The sequence below is a fragment of the Triplophysa rosa genome, linkage group LG16 (genome assembly GCF_024868665.1).
Source record: "Triplophysa rosa linkage group LG16, Trosa_1v2, whole genome shotgun sequence".
Classification (NCBI taxonomy): domain Eukaryota; kingdom Metazoa; phylum Chordata; class Actinopteri; order Cypriniformes; family Nemacheilidae; genus Triplophysa; species Triplophysa rosa.
Window position 1 is genome coordinate 10,314,083 of NC_079905.1, and position 13,115 is coordinate 10,327,197.

Below are 13,115 nucleotides of genomic sequence, written 5' to 3' on the forward strand. Positions count from 1 at the left end.
GGTAAATACTCCGGTCGCTCTGGCAACCTTATATGGATTTCGGTGACGTGATTGGTTAAAACGTGCACGAGGTGCCGAGACCTCGTTTGAGAACACCGGATAGCTTGATTAATTTTAGCAATGTTTGAAGTTTTTTTTCTAAAATGTGTTCTTAAAATGTTAATCACCACCCAATTTAACAACAGGACCTAATATTTAAATGTTAAAAAATAGGATAAACGTCTAAGCATTGTTTCTCTCAGAAATCAACTTTACAACCCAGTTTTACAAACTAATATTTATTTTACAAAAATATGAAAACGTCAGGCAGATACAGATACAAAAATGCAAAAAGCAGCTTTTCTCAATGGCAAATTGGAATCATCTTTATGTGGGCCAGTTTAATAACTCATACAGGAGCCAGAGCCTAAGACAAACATTAGCAGCAAAACCAGTCCACAGACAACAAAGATATATAAAACACTTAGGCTACATACCATTCACCCTTTTTAACAAAAACAAACTAACAAAAACTAGTATGGTCATAAAAAGGGCAGTGACCAACAATCTAATTTCAATTTGGTTCTTGCAAATTTTTAGCACTTTAGTGAGACGTGCAAGTGTTTAGAAGAGTAGCTAAATGAAATTAATTTAGCAACAAAACTATTTGTGCTGTTTTAACATGAGAACACAGCTTAAGAGAAATTAAACTGAATTTCAGAACTCAGAACATCTTCAAATGAAAACACATTATGTATAATGCTAACTATTCACCCAGACAAGACAAAAGTAAGATCTGTCACATGCATGTGATAGTAACGTATTGTACTCTGACCTAAATCCACATGTGCTCTACTTGCAAAAATGTAAAATGTAAAAGCTAAAAGCAGAGAAATTGCAAAATTATTTTAGCTCTATAATTACATAAACAAATAAACAAAACTTTCAATTGAAGCATTGACAACAAATTTTCACGCATTTCTCCTTCCCCATAACAAAAGTATTTTATAAACGACTAAAAGCTGACAGCATAAACAGCAAAAATGTAAAATGTTAGAAAAATGCACTTTATCACTCGTCTGCCAATGTGGGGAAAGTCAAATGAAAAAAACCCTGACCAAAACTTTTAACTTTTAATCAATGTGCACAGTTAAAAGATGTTCAAAAATTACATTAAAAAAGATTAAATGAATCCATAAAATAAAGACCAAAAATAAGAAATAGGATACATAATTATGATTACAAAATAAAAACATATCTTAAAAGCCCAGAAATCATTCCTCAGTATTCTGAATCTTCGAACCCCAATACACATCATGCAGTCTAAAGTGATACAACACTTGATTATCAATGAATATTTAGGCTGCTGATAAAAATAACATTTAAGAGTCTTATAATGAGAACAATTCATACAGTGTCTGTGCAGCAGCTAAATATTAAAAAATGTGTGCACATTGATTAGAGAATGTATTTCATTATGGATTTGCTAGATTACATTACTGTTAACTATTTCTTAAAATGTTCCAGCTTCATGATTTTAAATTCAGAGTACTGTCTGTCTGGGTTATTATAAATTATGTTATATTGAAAAAACAATAAAAAAACAATAAAAATAAAATATCGAAAATATTTGTAAAGACATTTATTGTTACCGTTCTCCTGGGAACAATTTTGTTTCAATTTGTTCAAGTCTTCAGTGATATATGTGGCTTTAGCACCATTAGCTGACCACGGTTCAATTACAGTTCATTTCAATGACAAATGACTGAATGCCTTTTAAAGCATCACTATCCAAAAACAAAATGTCAATAAATAAGAACAAATTAAAAATTGTAGAGGAAGTAAGTAGGGAGCAAAACATCATGTACCAATGTCCACAATTTCCAAAAGTAGTTTGCTTAAAATGATATCCGATTACATAAACAAATGATAAAAAAACCCTAACTAAAATCATTTCAACGCATTTACCTTTAATTCAAAGTTAATCATAAATGTGATAAAGCCACAACAGGTTTACTAAAAAGCATCATTTGGGGGGAAAAGCACTGAGATGGGTAAATATCAAAGGTGCTATTTTTCAGCATGATCACGCCAAATTTCAAATTCCATCACTAACAAGAACAGTCATACATTCGAAAGCCAAACATTTAACACATGTATAATCATAAAACACTATGAATTACTTTCTTGACTAACCAAACTTAAAAACAGATTAGTTCTATACAAGACCCACAAACAAAAAGGCATACAGGGTATACATGGGTGTGATATCTAATGCCCTCTTAAAAAAATACAAACGCCGACATTTTGGAGGAGGGTAAGGCTGCGCCAACAAAATATCAGTTCAGTGGAGCTGGATGGTGTTTTACACCAATGACAAACTATTTCTGTGCATTAGATACATACACGCAGATTTTATTGGGCCTATGAACCATCAGAGAATATTTGTGAAAACATCAACAGTACAAAAGTTGCTGCACAACAGTGATCTAATACATAAAATATAATATTAAGAATAATATTATATAAATAAAAAAATAAATGGTGAAATGACCACCTGTGTGTTCCATTATCTGTTCCAACATGTTTCCAGAACAGTGTACGTGAATTGAAGGAAATGTGAGTGAATGATGATGACATAAATAACCCAACAGTTACCGTGCTATAGTTGTATCGCTATAGTATGAAATCACGGACAACGGATAGCTGAGACCATCAGTTGCGTTTTACTGTAAAATGTTTACGCTAAAACCTGAACCATGGTTGAATCTAAAACTAAAGTCATAAATAGACCTGAGTATGGAATGTGAGAGAATGAGTATACTGATCCTGAGAGTATGAATCAAGCATCAGTGCTTAACTGTGTGAACCTTTCATTGTAGAAATGCAATACAGTGCCTGCGTACAGCTCCTTAAATCTCTTCCAACATCTTCACATGGAACAGATTTCTAAATCTAAAATCTGAAGCAGCTTCCTTCCTTCCCTCCACCTTCTTAATACAACTCTCCTGCCACACGCTAAATATAAAAGCATGAAAGCTGCCTATCTATCAAACGTTACAGCTTGCGGCCAATTTTGCGACCATCAATCAACAATTCGGTGGAATTGAAAATGGAAGGATGTAACACAAGTAAAGAACCTCGAGTGACCGGTAATGGGATAATACACATTCTCCAACAACTCTCCAACTACAACTCTCCGACAACTCTCGCAACCTGACCTTTAACATAACTTACCAATACTATGACTACTTTTACTAGACATTTCCTAACGTTGCTCTACACTTTCATACATGTTTTTCCACCGTGGCTTATTTCTGTTCTAAATCCAACACTAAAGTCAACATGCAACCCCGGCACGGGTCAACCTTCCACTACGCAAGTCCCTGACAACAGGGTGCAGACTGTTTGGTATAAATCAACAATACTTAGCGCTCTACAACAACCTACACGTTCAAGTTCACTAAAATTAAGACGTGCCAAAAAGAAGATGTCAACAATCAACACTGACATAATAAAATAGAGGAACAGAATGTAGAAATAATGGAAAGAAATACGTGTGGAAACACATTATTATGTCAAGGAAATGTGTAGTTAAATAGTGCTTGAAGTCAAAACGTTTGGTTGCGCCGTTCTGTCGTCCACTCGATGGTGAACACAGCAGGATGCTCGGAAGACTCGTGAGGCCGTGAAATGCCATTTTCAATCGAACACTAATGGATTCTGCGTGTTTTGCAGTCATCAAAACGGCTTTGCATCTTGCAAGTTGGCGTGTCCTCACGCTCCTGCTAAACACCAGAAAATAAAACAAATCCTAACACCATGAAGGCTTTCATAAGCATGAACGTAAAAAACGATCATTTTAATGTGTAAAATAAGAGGCGCCGTTCAACGGGCCCCTAATTTGCAGTAGTTCTTGTTTGCGAGATTGAAACGATCCCACGTGTTCCAGGCAGTGATATGCAGCTAAGACTTGGTTCAGAGCGGTATAAATTGCGGTCTCGGGAACAGACGGACGATCCCTGGCAGTGTTGTGATGCGTATTTTCCTCGGAGCAGACCATTTTCCTTTAAAGTGGAAGAGAGCAGCTTTTGATATTTCAAACGGTATTCCAGGCAGCACGTTTGTTTGTTTGTTGCTATGTATTAGCTGGCAGTAGTGAGAGCGTAGAAAAATACGATCGAACAACAGTTGTTGTGAGTCCTAAAAGCAGCATGTGATGTTATGCAATGGAAGACTGGTTCAAATGGGGCTGGATGGGGGTCTATGTCTTTAACACGGAGTCTAAAGTGGAAGCCTCGAGTCTTTTAAGCAGCTCTCTCCTCCAGGGAGGGCTTTTTGCTGGGGAAGGGTTGGGCATACAGACTCTTGCTGGTGCTGTCCAGACTTTGGAAGTACAGGTGAGACAGTGCATCATACGCTGATATCCGTCTGGAGGGGTTAAATGACAGAAAACGCTGTGTAGGGGGAAAAAACAACAAACTGAGTAAACCACCAGCATGAGTTTGACAAAAAATGAAGATATCAATGACAGTACTGTTACTCACAAGTAAAAGTGATTTGCCCAGCTCATCCATGTCTGGCACCAGGTCCTCTATGGGTTGGGGAGGGCGAGGGGAAAAGGCACTCTGGGGCAGGCCCACCTCCTGAGGCCAGTCTTCTGGAGAAGGGACCCCCACCACACTGAAATACCATCATTCAAACAGTCAAAATCATGGCTTTTCACTCAAGTCAATGAAACACCAAAACATTTTATTTTATCATATATATGTTGCGTCTGTCAGCATCTGTTTTTTTACTGTAAACTGTTACTGTTTTTACTGTAAGACTAATAAAATCAAAAAGTGGATTTTAGTCCATGTCTTTTAGGTTAACAGATACAAAATAATCACTGCCCCACATCAAGTCAAGCACCCCTTTAAATATGTGATTGTACGACGGTTATGAATTTACATATTGTCAATTCTTCAACAAATAACAAATGATATTGAAAAATTGTACTTACTCAAAAATTTTGCCTAACTGGTCAACATCCGAATTCCCACGGAAAAGAGGGCTGCAAAAAGACCAAGTAATGCATTTAAATTTTTTTACATATAACAGCTATTATTTGTTTTAATCTCATGTATTTAACCGCATCTATTTATTATAAACAAACTTTTTATTAAAAAAATCTATAGCCGCAGAAAAAAATTAAGAGACCATTCCAAATTTTCATTTAATCAGCAATTTCTAGATGTATTGTGGTCATTCCGGTCCAGTGTCTGTTGAACTTCAACAAAATCAAACATCAGGAGTGACAAAGTCATCCAACAGCAATGTGAAAGACTGACAGCATGACAAGACACGTGAAAACTGTGACAAAAATGATCACAAAAAAATAATTTCCAAACTTTTCCTAAATACATGTAAAATAATAAAGTTTTACTGTTAAAAGTGAATATGAACTAGTTTTCTTTGCAATATTTGAGATCTGAAAAAATACATAGCATCTTTTCTGTTATTTTGACCTGTTTCTCCGGTTTGCATTTTCTGTAAATAAATGCAAATAGAAACTATATTTTTGTTTGAAATTTGGGAGAAATATTGTTAGTAGTTAATACACATACCTGTAAATAGTAAATTCTAAAATCAGAAAAACTGGTCCCTTCATTTTTTCCGCTGCTGTATATACCCAGATAGGAAAGCCACGTGCAACACAGGAAACAGATTGGACTCTGTGACCACTTAAACACAAGGACAGCCATACAACAAAAGCTTTGTTTTGACATGCAGTGTCCAGGTCTTATTTCCAGAGTTGAAGTAGGAAACAAGAACAAAATTAAGTGAAATAAATCCCTTATAGTCTACATTGTACAAACCAGGCCTTACAGCCACATAACACACATTGCTCAGCTGTATGTGTTATTTCCTGGCCAGCCTCTGACTGAGGCAGTCTGAAGGGGAGAGAGAGGAGATCTGAGGATTTTTTCAGCACATGTTCAAGTCCATCCGCCTGGACCGCCACTGCTGCCTGTGGCTCAGTGCCAGTAAGGACACCCGTGGGCGGGCATGCTTCCCTTGGCATGTGCTTAAATTCCAAGAGCAGCACAGCGCCCAGTCTCCAGAACACACCACAAGGAGTAAAAGTGAAAATGCGATTTATCCCTGCCGTGTAAAGAAGCTCAAATGAAACAGCGTGCTTGAACAGTACAGTAAAACATACAATAAACTGAAAATGTTGCACTTTTATTGCTATCTGGTTTATGATAAGCAAAACCATGTTCAATGTGCACTGTCATAATTTATTCCTAAACACCATCATAACTAATCCTTGCCTCAACTGGTACCGCATTGGTTAGCAGTGCAAAGGTCATGTATTAAAATCCCACATTCACATACAAATTAAAAATGTGAATTCACTGCTTTGGATAAACATGTCTGCCAAGTACATGTAAATGTTCGATCACATCTTGAGATGTTGCACATGCAATCTCCACAGCCGTCACCAGAGGTCGCCCTACGGCAGGACAAGCTCGAGGCGCTCGCAGCCTCACAGAGCGTCAACTGTATTCAGACAAAGAGCCAGAACCGAGCACGTGCAAGGCCTCTGCGTTTCCTTAGGCCTCCATTATTTCAAAAGCCCTCAGAAGACTTCATTTAAAGATTAGTCCGGAACGCTCTGATACTTGTCTTTGCATACTTTTCCAAAACGACACGATTACGCTATTCACCAACTTTCAGTCAATAGATTGTACAAATGTTACGGTTAAGATGCTAAACATTCTTCCCAGGTGACAAGACCTCTCTCCCTTTTCCCTTTGAAGAAGATTCTTTGGAAATCTGTTGATTTGAAATGTGAAACCCTTAAAGGCAAAGTCAGTCCCGAGCAGTCGCATCAGACAAAAGCCGATCTATTTTCTAACAGTGGGGGGGACTCTCACCTTAAGCGGTGTCATGCCAAAACAAGTATGGCTGAAAATCTCTTCACATTTGGTCTTCCCTTGGGCTACTTGTTAGTCTGAATGAATTAGGGGCTTTTTGCACAAGGCAGACATTATGCCGGGCCAAAGGCTTCCTGAGTGAGTGGGCACACGCCGTCGAGTCACGCTCCAAGTGCCAGTGTCTCCATCCACATTCCACCCGAGCGACCTCTGGAACGTATCCGAGAGCGTGCCGGTGAAGGTGCGAATAAATGATTTTCAGCTTTGCTTTAATCGACACGAAAGTCTGCTCTGTGAAACAGCAAACGAGGATCTGAAAGTCTTTGGCAGCCGACGGTTCAGAAACCAGAACGTCAGCACACTACTTGTCATACCCACAGCTTCATAGGAATACAAATACAGACTTGCTGAATTTCTACCGAAACTTGTCGAAAGAGTCAGACGAGGATTAAACCTTTTATAAAAATCTCAATAAGGTTAAACAAAACACGAGCAGGCTGGCAAACCTCTCGAATGCCGATGTTTTTTCTTCCTTTCAGGCCCATGTTACGCAGTCCTTTCCAGGAAAACGGTCCCCTCAACACTTCGACTTTCATCTCGAACAAAGCCATACAATATGTTGTTGGCTGAGGTGCTCCCTGTCTTTATAACTCTCGGCTGAATCTAAAAGCTCTATTACTGGAGTTGGCTCTCATAGTGCAGCGCACTTCTTAAACATCAGAGGGGAAACCTGGTCCCAGGTGCCCTTTAATCTGCAACAGGTGGCCTTTTAAAAAGCCTCCTTAATCACCTGCAGAAGGAGAAAAGGTGTGCTGGTATAACAGCAATGAAAGCCCCCTCAACCCCGCCCCCGACCTTAAACACCCACCCACCCCTGAAGGCGTGCCAGCAGAATGAACACACGGGACACTTTCGATATTCAATTTGACAAGGTACGTACTGATAAAACATGTGTACATTTACAATTTAATTTCCAGCTTCCTAAGATTTCGCTTTAAATCTCCCATCAGTTATATCCTGCTGTAGTATTGGATTATGGTGTAAGGCAATGAGTCAGCTAATGTTATCTGCTGGTGTTGTAAAGCAAACACTATCAGCGGACGCCGCCGAACGGGCGGACATGTGTGACCATTAGAACGTGAAACACAGGATGTGTGTGTATCAGCGCTTTCCATTACAACTCTTCTGCTTCGTCCGAATGTGTGCTATACGTCAGGAGAGGGAAAAAGCAGGCCACGTAACACCCAACCCCCCCCCCACACAGCATGTCAGCATGTTGAGGGCAAGGGGCAAAAAGACCAATATCATGGACTTCACTGATAGGGTGCAATATACACATGTACAGCTTATATACAGTACAGTGCAGTATTTGTAATGTTGAATATTCACATTTTTTGTAAAAAAAAAACATTTCTCACGTTTAAACACACAGACCGTTTTTTTTTTTTGCTTTAACCCATCTATACATATACCTAATCTAATAAATAACAAAATTGCACTGAACAGGTCAGAATAGTCTTGTCAAACTACATAACTACACAGACTACATAACACAAAAAGAATAAAATAATAACACATAACAAAAAATATTAGCAAAACTCTTTAGCAGCGTTTTCAGGAACTAGTTGGAAAAACCTTGATGGTCCTCTGTCGGCCTCCTTCCCTTTTGAGATACTTTATGAAAAACCATAAATAATTTTTGATGCAATACCCGCTACTGAAGTACATTTGAAGCCACAAAGAAACAGCCGTTTACGTCTAAAACGGTTAAAACCTGCTGTCACTGGATTGAGCAGTTTAATAAATGTGTTGAGGCGAGCAGTTGGAAGGATTCGTTGAACCGCACACAGATGAACGGATCACTCCAAGACTGCTGTTCCCCGTTGCAACCACAGTGACGCTAACCATTTTCATGTTACTAATAACCTCTACCTCCAGCAAAAAACGTGCACGAGTGACAAAAACCATTTGATTCCGAATTTCACATTTTCTTATAAAAAGAATGCGTTTAATAGGAAAATTTATTCAAATGACATTTAGAACGTAACTATAGTGTAACCGTGAAAGTTGCTGATACTGTGTGCACATCAAGGTTACATTATCTGTTTGATTTTGATTGTACATTACGTTAAAATCATATGTTAATATGAAAAACAGTACAATTACTACAAATAACGAATACGACATTCTGTATTCTACTATTATAAAATGAAGTACTTTTTCGGTAATTGCATTTAAGTGGTTTTGAATGTTTTAATCTACATTTCGTTTAGTGAATATTATCTGGTGAACTACTCTGTGACTACATTTCAATAGCAAGCTTCTCGTCACTTGTTTGCAGTTAAACGTACGATGACAGTCACATGACGCAACAACCACGTTATCTGTGTTTGTTTTCCAAAGCGTCCCCCCCTGAATCCTCCATCTCACATTTTTATTTTGCTAGTCTGGGCTTATTAGGACTGACTCTGGGTGTGACAGTTTTGCGATGCAAACCTACCGTCGTCGGAACATCTCTGCGAAGATACAGCCGACACTCCACAGATCTACGGGGGTAGCGTAGCTGGACTGAAGCAGCACCTCTGGAGCACGATACCACAATGTGACAACCTGTACACATACAAAACAAAAAACAATCAAGATACCTTAAAAAACAGTCCCCCTTTATTCATAATGCTTCGCTAGAGGTGTAAACTGTCCGAAATTCACTCTCGTCTACATACGCAATGACAATTCGACATTGCAGTTTATTTCAATTGGAACTGGTATCACCCATCGGAATTGCATAAGGATGAAATCACAGCTGGCAATTGCGTTCCCCCTCTCGATTTCTTCAGCTCTCTGTAACTCCGAACAGATCTCACTGACCAATCAAAAGCAGGATGACAGCATTGGCGAACGCCTCCTACAGGCTGCAGGAGTCTAAGAAGTCTCTGTGTGCAGGAGACTGCTGTTAACAGCTACAGTAGGGAGAGCCTCCAGACAAAACCCAATGACCCTGCTCCAGGGTGGACCGTTTCCAGGTGCTTTCCCTCCTCGGCCTTCTCTCCCTCGCTCTTCCCAATCGGCGCAGGGCCCAGAAACCCCCACGCTTATCAGCCAAATCAGTCAGGCTTGTGTTTGGAAGCAAAGCCTGGAGAGTACATCAGTGACTTATCCTTAAATGCAAGACATTCAAGGGTACGGCAGAGGAGCGGAAGGATGGCCAATGGAGGGTTGACACTAACATGGGAAATACAGTGAATACAATGTGCACTGTTGTTCTGTTTCGCAAATTATATATATAAAGTTACATCAATAAAGTGTGTTAGATACCAAGTCTAAGCCCGAATTAAAATGTGACTACATCCTCATGCCCAAATCTTTCAATTCTAAAACGGACGTAAAACTGACGTATTCCCCATGGTGTAGAATATGTAATTCATTCAGATATGTGTTATAATGGTCCTGCTGTGACTAAAAATAGGTTTCACATTTGCGTACAGCTTACACATACTCATAAGTAGCTACATATATTCATACGTAGTCTATTTTTAGTGAGGGGGCCGCATGTGCTGTGTTGACACATTCTCATTTGTCTTCCTGGTTTAGTGGAAATGGGGAGGAAGTTAAAGGTGAAATAAAAAGGATGAAACATTTTGGCCTCTTTGTTGCCAAGTGACCACAGACAAAAGCACATGACGTTCTAAAATAAGACTCCTGTAGCACGCGAACTTGACTTCATATGTGTAAAATCCTTTAAAACACTTAAAAACACTTCGACACTAATGTTCCAGATTTGAGGCACAGTGACTACATTTCAGTTTTACTACTTTGACGTTTACGTAGGTAAACGTCTCATTTGAATGCCTCCTTCAATACTTCTAAAAGCCAGTTCTGATTCGCCGTAAACAGTCACAAAGTGAACAACCATTTCACAATACAGTCATGACTTCCAAACCAAACATTCTAGTCCAGCTGAGCATGTTAACGGCAAAGAAACAAAACCTGAGCTGTTGTCTTATCTAAACCTACCCGACCCAAGTAGAAAAAACCAAAGCGCGCTGCATGACTTCTAGGAAGAACCACACACCACCACTAACTGATGTTCAAGCTGAAGTATATCCGTTTGTTTGACAGTGTTAATAAAAAGCTACACCACAAACATACACACATACGCTCGTTCACACAGCGTCTCATTTGTTCAAAAATGACGTGTGACTCTTAAACAGTGAGATTTCAAATCGGCACGTTTTACTCATGATGGATTACTGTAGCGAGGTGCTTGCTGACATCACAGAGGGGTGAGACTGAAAAAGGCGTTTAGGAAATGTCAGAACGCACGTAACGGCCTCGGTTTTCCTCGATGTCGTCGACCGTGACACAAAAGATGGCAATGGCCTCTTTAACATTTACCCACAGAGTTCCTCTGTTAAACGAGACATGCCACAGTTTGCATCACTAAACCAATGGTAGCACACAATGCAGCGTGTACTCACGGCATGTGGCCTCACATCAAACAAAACACACAGGCTGGTAGGGTTGGGAATCGAAAATCAATTCCAATTTGGAATCGGAATCGAAAGGCTAGGAATCGGATCGGAATCGAGAGGAATAGGAATCGGATACTTGAGATTAAAATTGGAATTCCTCTTATCAATTCCTGTGTGCATATTTTCAGAAAAGTACATGCGTTGCATGATCTGCTGATATCCCTTATGAAAATTATCGATATTTTTTACTTTAGTAAGCATAGTTTAGCTATAGAATTTGCATTAAAGCACAGGAATCACAAATTAACCATAGTTGCATTATAGTAACTGCAGTTTAACCATGATGTAGTTCAACTATGATAATACAAATTGTAATAAATCAGAAAAGGTGTGTTTCTATGTGTAAATATACACAAAATGCTGCTCATACATATATATATATATATTTGGTAAACAAGTCAATAAGCAGGCTACATGACCATACAGGTTGATATCTAAATGTTTTACTTCAACTGTGGAATCGAAACTGGGAATCGGTAAGAATCGAAATCGATAAGCAGAATCAGAATTGGAATCAGAATCGATAAGATTGAAACGATTCCCAACCCTACAGGCTGGGTCCTATGACTCAAGCAGATAGCTGCTTTTGATGTAAAATCTTGATGTAAAAATAGTTATCATATGATCCTTTCCTTAGAGTAAATCTTGATTTAGCATCGCTTTAATAGTAATTCTTAAAAGGAGTTCTGCACATAATTTAAAGTATTAGGGAAATCTTAAATGACATTCTGAAGTACAGCGAGTGCACAACTAACATGGTTGAAGGCTCTAGAAATGCACTTTAAAGACAAAAAAATCATTTTTCTCAATCTCTGAATAGGTTGCTGTAAGTTTCTTTACACCAGTCAGTAAAGTTGATGTATTTTAAGATGAAAAACGCATTTAAAGGGACAGTTCACCCAAAAATGAAAATCCTGTCACCTTTACTCAGTTTCTAAATGTGTATACATTTTATTGTTGCATTGATTACAAAAGAAGATATTTGTAAGAACGTTTGTAACCGAACAGTTCTGGGGCACCATTGACTACTATAGTAGGAAACTAAACTACTATGTTGGTCAGTGGTGCCCCAGAACAGCTTGGTTTTTTACATTCTTCAAAAGAACTTCTTTTGTGTTTAAAAGAACTAAGAAATTTATTCAGATTTAAAAGAACTTGTGAATGAGTAAAAAGTGACAGAATTTTTGGGCGAACTGTGCCTATTAGCGTTCATAAAGAACTGCACAGTATGTTAAAACTTAACAAACATTTCTAAAGAAGACATCTTTGGGAAAATCTGGGCATTAATGGGTTAACATTTAATCTTTAAAGTTTGGATACTATTAATTCTTATTCCACTGCATATAAAAGTTGCTTTTAAAACGATATATATGAAGTAAACAAATGCCAGTATGTACAAGCTAACATTCTCGTTCTCCCTTTCTAGGTTTCTAACCATCCCTGTGGTTTTGAGACAGCCTGCAGAGGTTTTTCTGAAACCGGCCGCTAATGAAAGGGTCAGATAAAGCAGCTCTGGCTGACTACAGATTTAAAGCGAGCATTCTGTGCATTCCTATCCGGTGACTCGGTGAGACAGTGTGGGCCCGCTCAGCACGAGGGAAACGAAACAGTTCTGCAGCTTTGCTCAGCACCGCCAACTGAGCGTATCCACACCGGCCCCGCAGCTCGACTCCTGCACCGG

At 38.8% G+C, this 13,115-nt stretch overlaps 1 protein-coding gene across 1 annotated transcript in view; it reads right to left on the reverse strand.

Moving 5' to 3' along the window:
• Positions 1 to 262: 262 nt before the first annotated feature.
• The window catches only part of cdk6 (cyclin dependent kinase 6), a 34,360-nt gene continuing 21,507 nt past the window's right edge, over positions 263 to 13,115 (reverse strand). The window contains exons 5-8 of the mRNA XM_057354972.1: positions 9,403 to 9,512; positions 4,985 to 5,035; positions 4,527 to 4,662; positions 263 to 4,436 (exon numbers count right to left, since the gene is read on the reverse strand). Coding sequence (XP_057210955.1) covers positions 4,287 to 4,436; positions 4,527 to 4,662; positions 4,985 to 5,035; positions 9,403 to 9,512 — 447 coding nt within the window. The 3' untranslated portion in view covers positions 263 to 4,286. The remainder of the gene's footprint in view (positions 4,437 to 4,526; positions 4,663 to 4,984; positions 5,036 to 9,402; positions 9,513 to 13,115) is intronic.